General features: G+C 52.1%; 1 protein-coding gene across 1 annotated transcript in view; it reads right to left on the minus strand.

Annotated features, from left to right (window-relative positions):
• SLCO2A1 (solute carrier organic anion transporter family member 2A1) overlaps positions 1 to 20334 on the minus strand; it is a 27228-nt gene extending 6894 nt beyond the window's left edge. The window contains exons 1-6 of the mRNA XM_051782079.1: positions 19833 to 20334; positions 8724 to 8861; positions 6736 to 6898; positions 4717 to 4932; positions 2661 to 2759; positions 948 to 1081 (exon numbers count right to left, since the gene is read on the minus strand). Coding sequence (XP_051638039.1) covers positions 948 to 1081; positions 2661 to 2759; positions 4717 to 4932; positions 6736 to 6898; positions 8724 to 8861; positions 19833 to 19922 — 840 coding nt within the window. The 5' untranslated portion in view covers positions 19923 to 20334. The remainder of the gene's footprint in view (positions 1 to 947; positions 1082 to 2660; positions 2760 to 4716; positions 4933 to 6735; positions 6899 to 8723; positions 8862 to 19832) is intronic.
• Positions 20335 to 20570: the final 236 nt, after the last annotated feature.

A 20570-nucleotide genomic window follows, 5' to 3' on the forward strand; every position in this document is an offset into this window, starting at 1 on the left:
CCCAGCCAAGCCTGATAATCACAGCAAAGCCCCATCCAACCTGGCCCGGAGCACTTCTCTAGGCTGGGAGAGCTGGGAGTGTCCAGCCTGGAGAAGAGAAGCCTCCAGGGAGACCTTAGAGCCCCTTCCAGAGCCCAAAGGTACTCCAAGAGAGCTGAAGAGTGACTTTGGGCAAGCCATGGAGTGACAGGACAAGGGGAGAATGGCTTCCCACTACCAGAGGGCAGGATTAGATGGGATACTGGGGAGAAATTGTTCCCTGTGAGGGTGGTGAAGCCCTGGCACAGATTGCCCAGAGAAGCTGTGGCTGCCCCTGGATCCCTGGAAGTGTCCAAGGCCAGGTTGGACAGGGCTTGGAGCAACCTGGGCTAGTGGAAGGTGACTCTGCCCACAGCAGGGGATGGAACGAGATGAGCTTTAAGGTCCTTTCCAGCCCAAACCACTCTGGGATTCTATGACTAAAGGGGTGAATTATCTCAAACTTCACTGCAGCCCCTGAGCAGAGTGGCAAGACAGTTTTTCCTGCTTGGAGAGGCTTTAGGAAGTTGGAAAGCTTTCCTTTCCTGAACCCTGGCAAAAGACCTCTCTTTTAACTGTGCAAAAAGTCTGAAAGTGAAAGTTGGAGTCAGCTCGGCTCAAGTCTCGTGAGTCCTTTAGCCGTAACCATGAAATATTTTGGTTTTGATTTTGACCTCTAAAGAATGGATGATTAAACAATTTCAAAACAGAACTCAATTACTTTTGTGACAAAACCAGATTGGGGCTTGGCTTTGAAAACACCAACATGAGAAATTTTAATAATTTTGCATCTTTTAAAATCTGTTTTAACGGAAAGGTTTGCTGGGCTCCCTTCCTTCCCCCCCCACCCCCACCCCGGGGACAGGTATTCCCTCCCCGAGCGCTCCCCTGCCTCCAAGTCATTCCAGCCTATGGAGATGAGGTCTCACCTCTCCTTTCAGCATGTACCGAGGGAAGAAGAAGTAAGGGATGGAGGTGAGCACCAAGCAGCCTGAGGAGATCAGCAGCCCCAGCCACCAGGCTCCGATCCACCGCTGGTCCCCCGGCATCAGGCGCAGTGTCGCTGCAAGACACGAGGACACACTGTAAGAGCTCCAGGGGTAAAAGGGGCAAATGTCCATGAAAATATGGACTGGTGGAACAGAAAGGGTCCTGTGGGCACAGCCCAAGGATCTCTCCACTGGCATGGAGGAGCAAATGGACAGAGGTGGAAGCTCCCACCGACACTGGCAGCAAGACCAGCCCTGGTTGTGTTTTCCTTTCCCTGGCCAGGACCCTGCACAGCCACTCATCCCAACTGTGCTGAGCCTCCCAGACGGCTGCAGGATGGATTTAGTCAGCATGGAAGCACACTGCTGGCACAGGTTCAGCTCTTCCCCTCTCGAGCCAGCCCATCAAGTGGCGATTACAGGGTCCAGCTCCATCCTCCTCCTCTGGGAGTATACAGTGGGTTTGGAACACGCTGCCTGCCAGGGATGCTGAGCCAAGACAGGGACCAGGAAAGGCCGCAGCTACTTTCCTGGAAAAAATTGCTCTCCCATTGTTCCAGGCTCAGTCACTCTGTGGTTGCAGAGACCAAGGGAAGGCCCCGTGCCGGCAGACAAGCGCTGCTAATGAGCCCCATATCCGAGTGGACAAAACCCTGGGCGCCTTCTCCGGAAACAGGAGGAGAAGGTGAGAGCTGCTCCGTCTCCAGTGGAGACATCCTTGGGCTGGGCTGAGAGATGCTCACGGGAGGTTTGACAGATTGCTTGGCTTGGCATGGGGCCCACAGCTCCCCGTGGCCGGGATGTGGTGGCTGGAAGGAACCAGCAGCAAGCTCCAGGTGGGAGCCCTGTGCCAGGGTGTGGCAGGAGAGGAGCCCACATCCCACTGGAACAATCATCCCACTTCCCCAAACAGGACCACTCCACTCTGGAGCTCGGACATTATCATGGAGTGACCAGGCAGAAGCTGCCAAATCCGTCTGCCCCCGCGGGGAGCGGGCCAAGGCTTTTTGGAGCTTCCTGCCCAGGTTCATTTGTTATTCTTATCAGGCATCGGACAAAAAAGTCAGGCAGGCTCTGATCTCTCTGAGGAAACACAGGAAGAGCCACATAAATGATGGAGCTGGGGAGAATTCTTCAGTGATTAAGTTACCAGAAATAATAAGCATGTGCCGCTGATAAACAAAATTATCCCTGCGGTGGCGCCGGCTTGGTCCCTCTCTCTCTGCCGATGCTGGTGAAGGGTGGTGGGGAAGAGGAGGAGTAGACTCAAGCCTCCCATGTATCCATTGGGCAACAGTTGCCCTATAGTTGTTTTCTCCATCCCTGGATGCTTCAGTTGTCCCTGCTCCTCTCCACCACCATGCTGGGGTCGTGTGATACCTCCTCAGTGTGGTAGCAGTGGGCAGACCCAGCCATGACAACCAGTGCAGCACCATGAGTTGGGCTTGTCCCTACCACAGGCCTCTGCTTCAGCGGTGGCTTCAAGACCAACTGTATCCTTCTTCATGGGATGATGGAGTAGAGAATGTGGTCTTTCCATGGCAGTGTGTTTAACAGGTCACAGGACTGGTGGCTTCTGTCACCTTTGGTTTCACAGTGACCTTCTGACTCACAGGAGGTTTTTAGGACCATCACTACTTGAGAAATACTTACCAGTGTCGACCCTCCCGATGTCCACGAATAGCCGCAGCACCACAGATCCCAGCAAGTATCCAAAAGCTGGGCCAAACACAGCAATGGCAAAGAGGATGGCTGGGAAAAGGGAGCAGAGAGAGCCAGTGTGAGCAGGGAATAGTAGTTCCAATGCAAATATGGCTTCTGTCTTCCCAGGTGAGGCAAGAATGATAGTACTACATACAGAGGGGGGAAACCACCCTTTAGCACCTGGTAGATGATGAGAAGGTGCCCGTTGCTCAGCCACTGAAGGTGGTGTTTATCTAACAGGAACAGGAGGGGGAAGGTAGCTGCTGCAGGAAAATGTCCCTCTGCTCTGCTGCAGTCAAGGTTTTTCTGGGACACTAAAAGTTGTCAGCTACACCGTGAATATCTGTGATCCACTGGGACAAAGTGAGGAACCCCTGGGAGCAGCAGGACGGTGGCGTCCTGGGCTCCCACAGGTGATGGAGACCTTCACCTCCTACAGGAGGCCAGCGAAACAAACCCATCCCAGTCCTCAAATACAGGCACAAACCTTTGGTGCAAACATCAGGGGAAGTGAAAGATTCTGAGAGCAAAAAGGCCGGCAGACCACCCTGGGTCCAGCTGAACCATCCTGTTCCAAAACAGACAACCTGCACCCAACCTGTAAGGTCAGAATGTTTCCTTTTGACTCATTTGGAATGAAAGGATCCAAGTTTCCTCTTTGAAAGAAACACTTTGCACAGCATTCTTAAACTATTCAAAAGGAAACAGTGTCTTGAACTGCACCATCCATAAAATGAAGCCAGACTCAGGGCGATGGCATTTATCTTGTACTGAGGCAACCTGGACCTTCAGTAGCCCTGAAGTGACCATCTGTATTATACACAACACACCAGTCCCATTTTCTTCATCTTCAGAACCTTTCATGGTCCTTCAGTCCCCTTTCCTTCATTTTCCTTACAGGTCTGGGAATTCAAATGTCACTCAGAGGTCATGGGAACGGCAGCCCCTCACTACAGGGGGAAGACAAGGATGCTTGGGGCTTGGAGCAATCTGGTCTAGTGGATTATGTCCCTGCCTGTGGCATAGGGTTGGAACTAGATGACCTTTAAGGTCTCTTCCAACCCAAACCATCCTGGAATTCTATGATTCTGTCCCTGCTTTTACCAGCCCAATGAGCTGAGAGGAGCGAGCGCTACCCACACGTGAGACTCTGCAGTGCTCTTTGGTGGTGTGGCAGAACTTTCCCGGAGCAAAGCACTCCTGGGAGGGTCTGGAGACCCTGCCAAGCACTCCAATGCTTGTCCAAAGCCTGTCCTTGGGAGTTTAGTTCCAAAGGTTTTCCTTCTCCTCTAGTGCTTACCTTATTTTGGGACATCCCCTTTCAACTCCTAAATCACTCTGACACCTTTGGCTGCTCTAGAGACATTGTTTGGCACCAGGAGGAATCAGGCTTTTAAATAACTTATGGACTGAGCTTAAAGCTCACGTAGGCAGGTCAGCACCAGATGGGGTTTGACATTCATAGGAGATAAAACACAATTTGATGTGGAAGCCAGGACCTCTCTCTTTGCAATCAAGAATTCCTCCTGAGCCTGGGAGCCCACATCGGGCAGGGACCAATTCCATGGCAAAAGTGTTGATTTTGGACCCTTGATACAAAACCTGTGTTAGTGGGCTCTTGCAGGCTATCATATTGCTGGTTAAACCATGACCAATCAATGCTCAATAAGAACAGGAGATGGTCTCTGAGAAGCTTTCATTGCAACTTTTCTCCCCCGTGAATGGCACAGGATCTCACAAATGCAAGGGAGAAGTCCCAGCTCATCCATCTCATCTCCTTGCCCTGATTTTTTGGCTTCCTATCACCCACTTCATAAACATAACCCTACAGAGAACAGCTGACTGTCAAGGGGAGAGACAATCTGGCTTTTTAATCAGGGAGGATTTTGTCTGAGTCCCTCTGGCTGCTCAATCTGTGTCCATGGATTCCTCTCCAGATAAATACCTTGATATCTCACCTGTAAGGTCTGGAGGAGACAAAATACACAGCAATGGTCCCACTTACCAACGTACAGAGGGGAATTGTTGGCCTCTGCGAAGTCATCCACATAGGATATCCCAAAGGGCTGGATGGGGACAGTCCCGATCCCGGCCAGCAGTTGGGCAATGACCATCATGGCCCACATGCTGTTGGCCTCCTTCTGGGGGTCACGAGTGGTGTTTGGGCACACAAACTTATTCTCTGGATAGCAGAGCTCAGCCTGCCCCTGGCTTTTGTTACCTGGAAGGGAGAAAAGTGAGCATTACAACACTGGGCACATCCTCTGCCTCCTCCCACACTAAATCCCAAAATAGCAGGACTCTCCAAACCTGCTGGATTTTGGATGGATTGCTCATTTTATTTACAGTTCTCCTTGCCTTGCCCTTCCTTTGGAGTATTACACTGAGGTCAGGGTAGCAAACAACCAGGCTGTGATTTTAATCAGACTTTTAGAGTTCATGGCATGGAGTTCTCAGTTTAATGAGGGCAAACCTAACCCACGGCTGGTTTTTGTTATCTGTGGTCTTTGCTCCCCTGTGGTACCCGGGCAGGAACAGGGTACCTGGGGTGACCTGGCTTCCCTGAGGACACTGTCCCTGAATCTCCATTGCCCTCCTTGTTCAGGCTCCTTCCAAAACATGGTTCTTGCTTCTTCATACAGTCCTCTGAAGACCATGGGGAGGTCTTCAACCTGCTCCAAACCACTGTGAAAACTCCAACCTGGACTGGAGCATCTTCATGGGCTGTTGATAGGGTTAATTTGTTCTTTTCCATTGCCCAGCAATCCTCATAATATCTTTGCCCTGTTAGTCTATTTTTGCACAGTCCATCCTCTAATCTTATTCAATTTAGTGAAGCTGTTCTGCAAGAATTGCACCACGTGCAGAACTTCAGGGTCAAACACAGTTCTTGGTGCTTCCCTTCAACCTTTTCAGTGATTCCTGATTATAATCATACCTCCATGGCTGTACACAAATTTAACACCAGTCAATCAGGGCATCAGCATTACTTGACCAACTCATTCTCCATATAATTCCTGGCCAGTTTCCTTACTGTTGTACAGAACTACCCATACAAGGGAGCATATAGAGCATAAACACTGAGTCAAAACTCACAAAGCTCTGGGCAGGGAGCAGGGTGATACCTGATCCTTCCTCCTGTTTCCTTCACAGTCAAAGCAGCCCCTGTCCCAAATCCTGACCTGTTCATAGCCTGGTGCATGAATTTAAGCTGTTGGAAAACTTGGCATCTGATGCCTGATTTACTCTCCAAACTGTCCGACTCAAAAGCCTTGGGGATGGGGACCAGCAGAGAGCTGGTTTTTGGAGGTGGCAATCCCTGAGGAGACTAAGGTTCATCAGCATCCAAGGATCTAGGTGCTGAAGTCACCTAGGAAAGGCCAAAGCCAGCCTTGTGGCAGGTGATGCAGGTGATACTGATTACTCTTTCAGCAAAGAAAATAGAGTGTCATCACACACATGAGCTTGTTCCCAAAGCCTGCCCAGTTAAACCAGGAGCCTTCCTTAGTGTGGATCATAAGGCTTATAGGCTAGAGCCTATAAGAACAGGCCCTGGGGACGGGAGATCTTTGCTCTATCATAGGAGGGTGGTGAGGCCCTGGCACAGGTTGCCCAGAGAAGCTGTGGCTGCCCCATCCCTGAGAGTGTCCAAGGCCAGGCTGGATTGGGTTTGGAGCAACCTGGGCTAGTGGGAGGTGTCCCTGCCCATGGCAGGGGGTGTAATGAGATGATCTCTAAGTCCCCTCCCACCCAAACCATTCCATGATTTTGTGACCACAGCACAGCTGGAATAACATACCCAGGAGAGGCAGAAGGGATCCTACGTGTAACTACTGCACTCAGAAGGGGTTTCAAAGACATAATGAACTCAGGCTTAATTTGCAAATTCTGACCTCAAGTCTCTCCCCAAAACACTGTGTCTAAATTGTGTGTGCACCGGACACAACCCCTCTCCTTGGGCAGTCCCACCCTAGCCCGGAGTGCCCAGAGGTGGTTCTGTGGTGGCACAGCTCGTGGTCCTTACTGGTGCTGAGCGTGGTGTACTCGTAGGGGTCCGAGAGGAAGTGTGGCAGGGTCACCAGGAAGGCCCCCAGCGCCAGCAGCAGCCCCCCCACGCCGATCACCCGCGGGCGGTGCACGCGGCTGCCGAAGTAGCTGACGAAGATGATGAGGACCACGTTGCCAATCTGGAAGTGTCAGAAGACATCACAGAGGGTGTTAAGACCTTATAACTGTGCCCAGTTGGGTGGAGAGCTCTGTTATCTGGTGGTGTTTGACAGAGCAGGAGCGGCGCAGCCTCCACTCTGCACAGGGAAGCGAGTCAGTGCTCCCTTCTCACCTAAAACCAGCAGGGCATCTCCTTGGCTTCTGCCACCTCTGTGCATCCCTTGTTGTCATGAACAACTTCACAGCCTCCCTGTGGTCTGCATGGGGTTTCTTTCAGTACCCAGAGCTGTCCCCCACCCCACAGGAATCACAGAATCGTTAAAGTTGGAAAAGCCTTCTAAGACCATCAAGTCCAATCATTCACAGCACTGCCAAGGCCACCACTAACTCATGTCCCCAGCTGCCACATCCACATGGCTTTTAAATCCACCACTGTCCTGGGCAGCTGTGCCAGGGCTGGACAACTCTTTAGAGGAAGGAATTTTCCCCCATACACAAACTAAACCTTCCCTGGCACAACTGGAGGCCATTTCCTCCTGTCCTGTCACTTGTTACCTGGTAGAAGTGTGACACAAACTATTTCCTACAAAACACATCAAGAAATGAAGGGTGTTGCCTCCATTCCTATGACTCAAACAGACACAAGCCCAGCTACAAGGTACAGCTCACTGCAAATATTTGTGACTCTGGACATTTGCAACTGCAGATGCAATCAGCTAAAAAGCCATGAAATCACTCAGCTCACTCAAGCAAGTGGATGAACACCACAAAATTACCATTCAAGGGCTTTGCCAGCCTGGGACAAGCTGGACATGATTTTAACTTTGGCATGTTGGAGCTGTCCTTGCTCATTGCAGGGGGTTGGGTTAGATGGCCTTTAAAGGTCCCTTCCAACACACGATTCTATGTATGGCTAAGAAAACTTTCTATTTATGTTTACATGGGCTTCCTTGCTTGTCTCTCCGTGGTTTTTGTTCTTGGAATTACTGCAGGCACCAATGCAAAAAGGCTGTTGTCCCAGACAGGCTTGGAAGTCACAGCCAGTAGGGAGTCTCAGTAGGCTCTGAGACAGTCTTTAACCCCAAATGTAGGTGCTGGCTGAGGTAAGACCATTCACTTCCCCAAGGACCTAGCAGGATTCCTAGTGCCCAGATTCCTGATGGAGCACCCCATGTGCTCACCAGGGAGCTCATCAGCAAGGTGAGCTGCCACCAAGCACTTTGTCTCTGAAAGCAAAATAAAGTCTCCCCCTGCATGTCTTTTCCTAGTTGGCCTTGAGGAGCTACCAGGAAGGATACAATTCCTGACAGTCTGAATGTGCAAACTTATTCCAGAGGAGTTATTGACTGGAAAGGGTTTGTGAGGAAATCCTCAGCCAGCTCAGCAACTTGCCTTAAACTGTGACAGAGGGTGGGATTAGATGGGATATTGGGAAGAAATATGAGGTTTGGGAGGCCCTGGCACAGGTTGCCCAGAGAAGCTGTGGTTGCCCCAGCCTGGAAGTGTCCAAGGTCGGGTTGGACGGGGCTTGGAGTAACCTGGGTTAGTGCACATGGCAGGGGTTGGAACTGGATGAACTTTAAGGTCCCTTCCAACCCAAACCATTCTGGGATTCTATATCCAGTGAAAGTCAGTTCTTGGCCACAGGGCCATCACCATATAACCCTACATTCACCCTCCTGGCAGGTGGTAGAGCAGAAGTGAAGTGTGAAGAGGTGTCCAAGTGCACAACAACAGCTGCTTCATCCAGCACACGTGGGCATGGCCAAGGAAGCACTGGGTGTGAACAACCCTGACAGCCTATTTTGGGAAGGTGCCCCCCGTGCTCTGGCCACTCCCAGTTACCTCATGCAAGCTGGAGATGAAACCTGAAGAGAGACTGGAGAGCCCAAAGCGCTTCTCGATGGTGGTGAGGCTGCTCTTGAAGTTGGCACTGTAGAGGAGCTGGGAGAGCTGGAGAAGCCCGTGGCACAGCACAAACACCTGTGGGCAAACAAAACGTGCCATGCCAGTGAGAACCCTGTCAGAATCATAAGCTCATTAATGTTGGAAAAAATCTCCAAGATCATCAAGCCCAACCTTTGACCAAGAACCGCCATGGCCACTAAACCACATGGCAAAGTGCCACGTCTACGTGTTTTTTGACGACTTCCAGGGATGGTGACTCCACCACTTCCCTGGACAGCCCATTTCAATGATTAACCACTCTTCCAGTGAAGAAATTGTCTCTAATATCCTATCTGAACCTCTCCATGCACCACTGGAGGCCGTTTGAGGCCGTAGTGCCCGGCTGCTGCTGCATGACTGCTGGTGATCACACCCTGCGGGAGTGGACTCGAGTTGGCTTTGGCCCCTCTGAGTTGGAACATCCTTGGGTTCACTCAGCTGTAAAGTCCATTAACAGACTCTGCTCCAAGGGCTGTTACTAGAAAAAGTTGAAAAAGGGTTTTAAAATCCCCAGAGGGAAAGGATGAAATATGCACATGGTCTCACTACTGGAAGACCTTTGTAGTATTTCAAAAACAGCATCTTCCCTTGAGCCAGGCTGTGAGCTGGGCCAGGAGCAGAGCTGCATGGAGGCAGAGGAGGGAAAATAGAGAGAGTTTAGGGGGCAGGGCAGAAACCTTGTCCAAAGAACCCGGGTGGCCTGTGAGAGGAAGGCACTCAGTCGGGGATGCAAGAGGCAGCTCACCAGTGTCTTTTGATCTATATTTAGGCAGAACAGTTTTTCTTTATTTTTCTTGGAATGAAATGCCTCTACACGGTGCCAAAAGTATTTCAGAATTGTTAAAAAAAAAGATAAAAAAAAAAAGGAAAAGGTCTTTTTATTTTAAATTCATAGGAAATCAAATATTTGCTGAATACCGGAAGAGTGTCCCACAAAGATAACGGCGGGAAGTGCAAGATGATGGATGGGGGATCAAAGGTACTGCAGGGTTGACAAATTCCTGATGTCTTTGGCCAGGAGAGCAGAGATACTCCTTATTTGGAAGGGTGGTAGCACCCAGGAGCCCTGACCCCTTGAGTGATGAAAAAAAAAATAAAATCAAAAAACACCAAAATTGTCCACCCAACATGGAGGATGCAAATTCCACAGGTGGGTGGAGTGGTGTTTTGGGGAGCAGAGGAGGATACCAGGTCCAGCAAATGTGGTAGAATTTGGGTAGAAGGTGGGCAAGAAGATGGTTTCTTTGGAAGCTTCTCCTGCAAGGGAGGAGAGCTCCAGCCAGAAGACCTGGCTGGGTATCTAAAAGCATTAAGGGATAGGAGAGATGCTGACAGACAGGAGACAAGAGGATGGAGATGAAGGGAAGGAGAAAATGTAGTCCTGACAGTGCAAGGGTAGGCTGGGAACAAACCTGGAGACCACAGGAAAGTCAAAGGAGACAGGCAAACACCCCAAAAATGAGGAAAGAAGGCTCACAGGGACAGGCTGCCACCACAGACTTCCCAGCCACATCTCAGAGGGGTGACAGCAGACAGGCTGGTACCTGGCTGGCGTCTGGCTGGCGTCTGGCTGGCATCTGGCTGGCATCTTGCTGCCTGGTAACCAGGCAGGAGGGAACAAATTCCCAGGCTGGGACTTTGCCCTGACAAAAAGCCACAGAGCAGTGACATGGGTGTAACGTGGGAAATCCTCCCAGAAAGGGACAAAGTGGAAGTGAAATATCTCCAGTGAATTCTTGAAGCAGAATGACCTCTCCACCCTCCAGCTATCAACTCCCACGCTCAAAACCCCATCCCAGCACACGGTCCTGCAGGTGGTAGCTGGATCCACCACCTTCCCCTTCCCCAGCCCTGAGCTGGGATCACCATGGGCTGGTCTGGAGCAGAGAGGTGACTCCTGCAAGGATGGGAACTGGAGGAGGGATCTTGTTGCCTGAGAACATTAATTTTTGTTCCTGCAGCTCTGGCCAGACCCTGCTGAAGTCTCTGGAGTAAGGAAGCACCAGCTAAACAGTGGCAGGGACCTGTTTAGGTCCAGCAGAGCAGCTGGAGGCAGAGCTCTCCTTGCGTGAGGTGTCAGTTGCAGAGGCAGAGCTGTTTACCAACAGGGAGGGAAGAGGGTGGATCAGCCAGGCCTAATTTAGTGCAGCAAATGTCAGCCCAATCCCAGGGCAGATGGAGAGATGAAGTGTTGGAGAGAGAGAGAATGGAAGGATGGAAGGGAAGATGAGGAGGAAAGGCAGCTTGACATCCCAGAATGCTGGAGTTGGAAGGTGACGGGGAGAAGATGGAGGTATGGAAGGACCATGGGAACCACAGCAGGAAAGGAGAGGGACAAGCCATGGTCAGAGAGGGCAGGGGGGAGAAGGCAGATCTGGCAGGAGTCGAACCAAGATGTGTTTATGCCTTGGTGATAACCTGGGCATGGCCGAAATGGAGCCCTGGATCCTGAGATGCTTGGGAGCAAGTTGGGGCTGCCTGCTCCCCATCCCATGAGGAAAGACAAGGTGGGAGAAATGCAGCTGGAGAGCATCCATGAAGGAAGAGGAATATTTTGGGTGTGGCTGCTTCCCCCTGCCCATGAGTCCTTCTAATCTGGCTCCTGTGAGTGGAGTTAACTGGAAAGGCAGCAGAGCCAGAAGGATGCTCCAGGGATCCATCCCACCCTGAGACCACACAGCAGCCTCGGCCCTTGGATGTGGAGAGTCCTGAGGATGGGATGGGAAGGGCAGGGGAGATTTTTTTTTCCTTGGGAAGAAACTGCCACCCAGAACAGTTGGAGCAAAGCAAAACAGCCTTTGCTCTGGGATTTGTGCAGCTGGAGCTTGGCTTTCCCAGACGCACTCCGACCCTCTGGAGGTGAGAGCTGTGCCTGATTTAAGACTTCCCCTGCACTCAGCAGACTCAGTTTTAATTAAAATAACAACAGCCCAAACCTTGAAGGCTCTGAGTGGAAATAGTTGGGAGAGGTGATTACTTGGAGGGCTCCCCAAAAGGAGCCTGTGAATGCCCCGAGTCTGGTGGAGATGGGGGCACCACTCTCCCGGGTCCCCCCGAAGGTCCTCAAGGGTCTTTCCCATCCCTGTCCTTCTCCCCACGCGTTCCCATCCCCACGTGTTCATGCTGACCACCCACAACTCGCTGGTCCATGGAAATCAGCCCCGACCTGGCCCTTCCAGCTGCAGAGCACTGGATGTGCTCTGCTGACCCCACGCACCCGCCGAGTGGCCCTGGGAGGGGACGGAGCTGCCACAATCCATCCTCCCTAATGACAGAAAGGGGCTTTTAAGGAAGAGCCGAGCTCGTTTTCCGGGAGGTTTCGCTGAAGCAAAGCCAAGGCGAGGGTGAAGGCACGGTGGGAGGTTAAGGAGCCGGGGACACTCCCAAGTGCTGACCCTCCGGAGCAGATGCTCCCATGAGAGCCTGGTGGATTTTGGAGGCTGCAGGCTAGGAGCAATCGCAGACAGCCAGGGAGCAGCACAGAGAGGCGAAAGGCATGTACCCACATGCATCCACACACAAAATCCCCTCTTAATCATCCCCACACTTCCTTTGGAGCGCCGAAGAAATCCTGACTCCAGGCTGTTTATACAAGACACTTGACTCCTTTCCAAGATGAGCTTCGTTTAAAAAGGAAACAAACTCCTGGGGAAGGTCCCTGGCAGACAGGCTGTTGCCCCCACCCAGCTTGTGGGCACCAGCACCTCCCAGGACAGTGCTTTTTCCAAAGGAAGATAAACCCACCCTACTGCAGGGAACAGAGGGGACTGGTCCTTCCATGCTCTGGACAAGGAGAGCTGGCAATGATGCGGTCAATCCCTACCCAAGCCTCCTTCAGAGAAGATGTGTCCAACAAATATTTAGATTTCCTTTCATTTCAAAGTGAAATGAAGGTGAAACACCTCTATGGAGCCTCAAGGAGCCAGGAGACTCCTCCAGGAGCCAGGAGAAAACCCCTCCAGGTGGGAGCCTGGTTGTGCTCTGCAGGGACCAAGGGTTTGGGAAGATGCTGCTACCTGCAGCATGGTTACTGTTCCTTCCTCTCTGCCACCTGGAGGAGGGAGTTAAGGGTTAATTCCTTGCTCTGCTTCCCCAGTTCATGTCCAAAGTCATCTCTTGCCTCATTTTTCAGTGTCTTCCCCTTGGCAGGCCTGGCTGGAGACAAAAAAGGTGTAAATGCTGTTGACACTGGTGCTAATCCCTGTGCCCAACAGCCTTCCCACAGCAGTGTGAATGGAAAGAGCCAGGGCTTTGTTAGATGGACACACGGACTGCCTGGGGAGCAGAGTCCCTCACAGTCTCAGGTGACTGATGACACCGAGGTAGGACATTGCCCAGAGCAAAATTAATCTGGCTGGAGTAAACCTTGGAAAAGAACTAGGAACAAGGATGCTCTGTTAGCTCTTTCCCTACACATGGCACTACTGGAGTTGCATTTTAGGCTCCAGAGAGCCTAAAATTGTTTCACTGTGGTGGAAAGTCAGGAGGCATTCCTCCCAAAGGAGACCCCAACTTGCCCACATCTGAAGGCTCCTCCCACTTTAATCTCCTAAACTTCCAAGAGACAAAAAAAAAAAAAAAAAAAGGGACGGGGGAACTGTAGGAATTAATAAGAATACCCCCAAAATTTTAAAAGGGAGAAGACAAGCTGTTTATTTTAGAGCTTGTATATGATCAACTCTGGGAGACTCTCCTGCAGTAGGACAGCTGAGAACACTCAGTCCAAAAGAAATATATCAGCTGGAAAGGGAAAGAACAGGGAAATGCATCCCTTCTCGGCATCACTTTCCTATGGGCAGCTGCCTGGATTTAGAGATCTAAAAGCACCATGAAAGACGAAAAAAAAAAGCAACAATCCCACAGAAGGAACCAAATACCAGCACACAGACTTGTCCTGCAGCACAGAACCTCTGAGCTCAGCCAAGGGGCAGAAGTTGGCTCCCAAATGTTATTTCTACTGCAAATAATAAAAGAATATAAAAATTAGACTGATCAGGGATTGCCTGAAGCACGTTGGAATGATGACTCTCTACTGCCAAGCAATGCACACTTTACAGCCCCCAGTTGTCACGAGCAAAGACAATATTTGCCCTTTTTGCAGCGAACGCAGACACGGGATTTCCCAGCACTGCATCCCAGTGCCCCAGCCCAGCTTTGCCCAGAATGGAGGTTTTTGGCTGCAGAGGGTTGCTGAGGCAGACCCTCAGCGTGGGAGGTGTGAGGGTTTGATGCTTCCCGAGAAAACACTGCCTGCAAAATACAACGCAGTGCGTTCAGCAGCCTCCGACCCTCCCGCAGTTTGGGTGGTCTTTGCTCTCTCGTCTTTTTCCGAAGGTCTCTTTTCGTTACGGTGCATCAGGGTCCAATCCCGGTTTCCTTGAAGGCAGCAGCTCCAGCTTGGCTTTGTTTTCCCTGACCCACAAGCGTGTGTAAACACCACTCCCGCCCGGCGCCCCGGCCATGCCTCGTGCTCCGTATCAGCGTCGCTCCTCTGCCACTCTGCTCACGACAATCTTATCTACGCTAACCACTCCTTGCTTGTGTTTGGGCACCGAACCACCTCGCCTCTCATGAAATTACCTTGATTCATGTCTCCTAGACCTTGATCCCACTAAACTTGCAAACCCGTTTCGCCATCTGCCTCTCTCCCGTCTTCTTCCTTATCCCGCTGCTGGTGTTGCTGGCGAAGGCCGGGTGGTTCTTCCCTTTTGGAGCTGATCCCACTAAAACCAGACATAACACAATGTGGGATCCATCCAAACCCAACCTGTGTTGTCTGATGCTGGAAGACCCCCATCACCACAGGTCTTTTTCCCCACCCCACCTGTCCTAAGGACCCTCCTTGTTTCTCTGGTACAAACACTCAACCAATTCAACATCTCTCCCTGAACAGTGCCCAGTATTGGAATATGCTTTGATTTTTTTGCTTAAATCAACGTCCCTAATCAACAGTGACTTTGTCCTCTTGGTGTTTCCCTCTCCAAACCTACAGCCTCCAGCCTCATGACTTGATGAATCTCCTGTCCTTGCTAAACAAAACAATTCATAATCTTTTCCAACAGGATATGAGAGCACAACTGGTCCATCTCCAGGCTTCTGAAATACACTCTTCAGCAAATTCCTTTAGTCACTTCAAAGGAAGGGACAAAAAAACTTGCCCTGCTGCTGTTGGGACCTCAGACCCAAAGGCAGGGCTCCTTGTTTCCTCTGCAGAAGGGATCCAGCCTCCCCAAGGAGGGGAGAGCTCCCCACTCCTGTCCACTGCTCCCTGCTTGTTCCCAACACCTTTACCCTGGGATGCTTTAAAACTTTATCACACTCTGGGAGCCCACAGTCTCCTACTGACCCTGCTGTCCCCTCTCCTACCCTCTTCCATTCCATTCCTCTCCCTGCCATGATATAACACTCAATTTAAGCCTCTCCTAGGGCTTTTAAACTCTCCTGGATTATCTCCGGCTGACATAAGCGAGAATAATTCTCTGTTATCCTCCTGTTTCCTTTTCCATGCCAGGCAGTCCAGAGGCATGGAAAAAAAGCCTGAACTCCCAACACTTTCAGGCTGCTCCCCTGCACTCTCCAGCTCACCAGCTTCCAGCTGAAACCAGTCCAGCTCCTCTAAATCACAAGATATTTATAAAGCTCTCCTCCTTGTCATGTTTCTGGGGATCCCAAAGTCAATTAAAATAGCTCAAAACCATGAAACAGACAGTAAAGGCAAAGAAGCCAAAATATCTGAGGCTCTGTAAACAGAGAACTCCTGTGAAATAATCCTTTTCCAGTGTCTGGAAGGGCAAGACAGATATAGAATCATAAAATCATTAAGGTTGAAAAGACCTCCAGGATCACCAAGGCCAATATGGGTTTAAATCACATCATTGAGACTCTGGACTGGGGGACATTGATGGGGTCCATGGCCATGTGTGGGTACCAAAAAGACCAACCATCCACCTCTCCTCCACCTTTCAAACCTGTTTTGTTCCTCCAAGCTGAGGTCCTTGGTGTCCCCAGTGACACTGGGCACAGGCATCCACCTGAAGATTGGATTCATCCTGCATCTGCTGAGCAGGACAACTCCAAGCCCCCCAAATCCCAGTGCCAGTCAACACAACCCTGGGAGCTCTAGCTGTTTTGGGTTGGAAGGGACCTTAAAGACCATCCAGTGCCACCCCCTGCCGTGGGCAGAGACACCTTCCACTAGCCCAGGTTGCTCCAAGTCCCGTCCAACCTGGCCTTGGACACTTCCAGGGATGGGGCAGCCACAGCTTCTCTGGGCAACCTGTGCCAGGACCTCACCACCCTGGGAAGAATTTCTCCCTAATATCAATTCTAAGTGTCTCATCACCACACATCACCACCACTGGGGGGTTACCGGGATACTCCACCTCCCAGCCCCAAAAACTGAAGGCCTTTTCCCTTCTGCTGTGTCTCTCCGTGTGAATCAAGGCAAACAACTTCCCGAGGGCTTGAAGCAGCCCTGCCCCCTCGGAGTGGGCACTCAAACTGAAAGCACAACCTCTGGGCTCATTCTAGGTGCGATACGGCACCGACGGCAAACACGCTGCCAGCTGAGCCGGGCGGGGCCCGGGAATATCAGCACTGACCGAGCCCGAGTGGTGTCACTGCCAGTCATTAAGTACCACGTGTGACTGAGAGTAACTTTCAGCAACAACACGGAACTGTCACCAGCCAGGTTCCCGCAGGGAACAGAGATCAGCTGTAACCGCACGGATCTGAGCCAGGGCCACATCCACAGGGCACTGCCTCCCAAAGTGCTGCTGCACTGCTCCTGCATCCTGAGCAGCGAGTCCATGACTGCCACCCCCATCCCACTCTTCAAACTCCCACAGAACCCCTCAAACCACCCTGTCCACCACGACCTTTCCCTCCCTGATGCCCATCCCTGGCACCACTGTGCTCCCAACGCCTCCAAATATCAGCGGCAACGGGTCTGGTGCTGGAAAACACCCCGAGAGCGATGGGAACTGGTGCAGGGGGCTGGTGGTCCCCTCAGAGGGAACATGGAGGGACGAGGTGGTTTGCACAGAACAATAATTGGTTATTTTGGCCCAAGCCCTGCAAAAGGCACCCTGAAAGTGGTCCTGACAAGTGGCTTTAGGGATTAAATATGAGCTTCATACTTAAGACTTCCAAGTCTAAGCCACAGCCTCCCAAGCCTGCCTAAAGTAGGGAACTCTGTTGTGTTGGAAATACTGTCCCCACCAGAAACTGCCATCACTTATATGAGGATGTTGTGTCTGACTAATTTAAACACCTTTACAGCACCTGGATCTGGGCAGGGGGTGATGCCAGCAGCTTCCCACAAAATCTGGGGCTGGATGAAGCCTTTTTATAATCCACCGTTCCCAGCTTCTTGTACAAACAAGAGCTACAAAACCCTTCAAACCCAGCTGCTGACCATGTTGTGCCTGCTGACAACCATTCACTCCAAAAGTTCCCAAACCTGGAAATTCCACTTGGACACTTCGCTTTCCTACTCTGTCTTGGGGGCTGGGAGGACTGATAGCCTGCACACAGGCTATGCTTTCCTACCCAGAAGCAGTTCTTTTCTTAATATATATATGTTTTTAACACAAATGTCACAGCACGGGAAGAGTGGGCAGGTCAGGAAAGAGTGGGGGATGTTGCTGCCTGTCAATTTATATACATTTGCTCTTAAAGCAAGAATTTTTCTCTGAGGGATGGGTGACCCGACTCCCCAGCATCCCAGATGGTGCACATCATCCACCTGATGCCAACAAACATGTTTGGGTAGAGCTCAAACTGTTCCTTCACACGCTTGCACGGCACCAGTGCTGGGCTGTTGACTCTTGAAACCAAAAGCACTTTTTAACACAGAAATTTTAAAAGAAAAAAAAAAAAAAGAAGTTACTAGAGTTTTAAAAGCATTTTTAAAACTTTTTTTCAGGTTCTGGTTTTCCCTCAGTGCAGCTGGACTTGCAGCCACCAGGGCAGGTGGGAGTAGGGGTCCCTACCAGTGTCTCCAGTTCGTGGAGTCACTCTGCACATGTTCCCCACATGGGCCACCACCTCTCCCTCTGAAATCACCTCTGAGGACCCCCAGACTGGCTCAGTGGTGGGTGTTCCAGGCTCCTGGCCTAATTTTGGAAGGAAGACACTGGAGCTGGAGTTGGTGGGCACAGGCAGCCAGGCACATCCTGGCACTGTCAGAGCTCCTGCCACCAGCAAAGTGACACCCCCAAGTCATCTGCCCTCGCCCAAACTCCCCTGGAAGGTCCCAGACACGGCCCTAACCAAGTGCCCTGGGGCGTGTGGGGTGCTGAGCACCCAGCCCAGCTCCTGAGGCACTCACAGCCCTGCAGCTGCCCATGGGATGCACAAATGGGTTAACAAGTATTTGTTGGGGCTTTTTATTTTTAATGCTGAAGTGTGACATCCTGAAAAAGGGCTTGGCAATGTTTTCTCAGCTCCAGGCTATTTTTGCTTGCTGCCAGTTGAAGGGAGCTGTGCCTGTTTGCAGGAAAGGGCATGAACTGCAAGAAGGGCTCTGGTTTTGGGTGGCTTTACTCACCCAGAGTCATGGTCATTACTGCAGCAGCCTGGAGGGGGTTAAGGCCACCTTTTGCACCTCCAGCAGAGGAGGGAGCAGGTCACCAGTCCCCTCCAGAGGCACATCAGTGTAGCCAGAGGCAGCCCTAAATCACCCAGGGTGACCTCCAGCTCTTCCTCCTGGTGCCCTAAGCCAAAAAGTGCCATCAAGTCACCTGCTGGAACAGCCCAGCCTGGGCAGTGGGGACCTTCAGGGATGTAGGAGTCAAAGACATCGTCTGGGATGATGCCTCCAGCCCAGGCATCTCCCAGAAGGAGCCAGTTGGGTACCCTACAACATCCCCACAGAACTTTGGGGGCTACAGCACAGCCCAGGGAGGAGTGGGTAGCACTGTCCTCCATGGAAGGTGAGGGAAGATGGATGGTAAACAAACCCCAAACCTATTCCAGCTGTGATGCCCTACCCATGGCCACACATCCTGAGAACTTGCTTGGCTGTAAAGCTCTGACAAACCCTTCCCTGAATCACACACAGGCTCGGATCCAGTAACACTGGTGGGAAATCACACCCCAGCCCTGGGCACCACCGGCAGCACCGGCACAAGGGGGTCCTGCCCTCTGGCTGCTTCTCATATGTCCCCAAAGCTGCTTCGCCCACGGGCAGCTGCCATTCCCCAAAACTGCACCCGGCTGCTCCGAATGCTGAGGTGTGGAGGTGCTGCCAAGTAAGGCACGAAAATCAACCCCCCCAGGGGAATCCTGGCCAACGCAGGGGGATGCCCCGGGGACAGGGACCAGCACGTGCAGCAGCCTCGGTGCACATCCAGAAACGGGCCGAAAAGTGGGGGGGAAAAAAGACGGGGTGATGGGTGGTGCAAAATCAGGATGGTTGGCAGGGTGTAAAACGTGACACGTGGCCGGGATGACCCGCGTTATCTCACGCAGGCAGTGAGCTCAAGAGCCTGGAGCTCAGGCAGGGACCGGCTTCAAGATGACAGCAGGTGAGTAACCGGGCAGCCAACGCCAGAAAACCCACTTCAACCCGCCAAGCCTTTGCTTCTGTCACTCAAAATGCTCTGCTCAACCAAGTTTTTAGAGCAAGCCCATGTTATTCTAGGGCAGTGTTTTCTTTTCACACCAGGATGTGGTTAATCATTCCCTAAGCAGCAGCACACCGTGTACCGGACGCTGTGGGGAAGCTCACAGAGAGCTGCCCGTGGGGTGCAACACCCATGTGCAGTGCCGGGTACCACTGTGAACCCCACCAAGCCCCCCAGCCCTTCCCACGCACCGAGCAGGACGAGGTTGCCCCGGACCGCCCCAGGAACTGATATTCAAATTCTGCATCATCAAACAGCCTTCGTTTTACCGGCGGTGCGAACGCGGGGCGCGGGGACGCGTGGGATGGGCTGGGGTCACCACCCGCACAAGCATCTCCTCCCTCCCCGCGGCGCATCCCTGCCAGGTTCCCATCCTTACTTTGATGTTGCAGAAGATACTCCGGGAGCAGGTGCTGGAGCTTTTGGGGATGTCAGCTGGGGGTTTGCCAGCTTCGGGGTGGACTCCCATCGTGACGGCTTCCCGGGGAGCCCCCAGTAGTTGGGCTGAGCTCGGGCTCCCGTCCCTGTCCGGCCTGTCCTGCTGCCCGCACGGTCTGTGCCGAAAACCCTCCGAGGCTGTGAGTGAGCCAGGCAGCGTGAGCGCCAAGTTTTTATAAGTCGGCTCCGGGGAGCGATGATGAAACGCTTTCTCTTTCTCCTCCCTCTTTTGCTTTGTGCACCGAGGGAACTTTAAAGCCGCAGGAAGCGAAGGGCAGAGCGCAGGGAGCAGGTGGGAGCGAGGGCTCGGCGACCCCCGCGCGGTTGGGGCTGTGGGACGGTGTTTGCCCACCCGTGGGGGCACCCAGAGCCCTGACCCACCGCTGTGCTCACGGCCCGGGCTGCGGGACTGGGCTGGACAAGGAAACGGCACTGGCAATGAAGCCTTCCCGCCGGGAAAGCCACTGGGATTTTAGTTAAACCCCCACCCCTGAAGGGGCGAGAGGAAGGGGAGGCACCTTTCATCAACTGAGATTTGGCGCCCAGGTGGTGGTGGGAGGGGGAAATTGGGTGGCCGGACGGAGAAATCCCTCCCTGGGTTAAGGGGTTGTGGTGGAAAAAAGAAACTTCTCCTGTTTTTTACTTTCATGAAAAAAAGCTCCATTTGTGAAGCTCTTGA

This window comes from Manacus candei, unplaced genomic scaffold, assembly GCF_025592945.1.
Source record: "Manacus candei isolate 608988 ecotype Guabito, Panama unplaced genomic scaffold, ASM2559294v1 h1tg000015l, whole genome shotgun sequence".
NCBI classification, from domain to species: Eukaryota; Metazoa; Chordata; class Aves; order Passeriformes; family Pipridae; genus Manacus; species Manacus candei.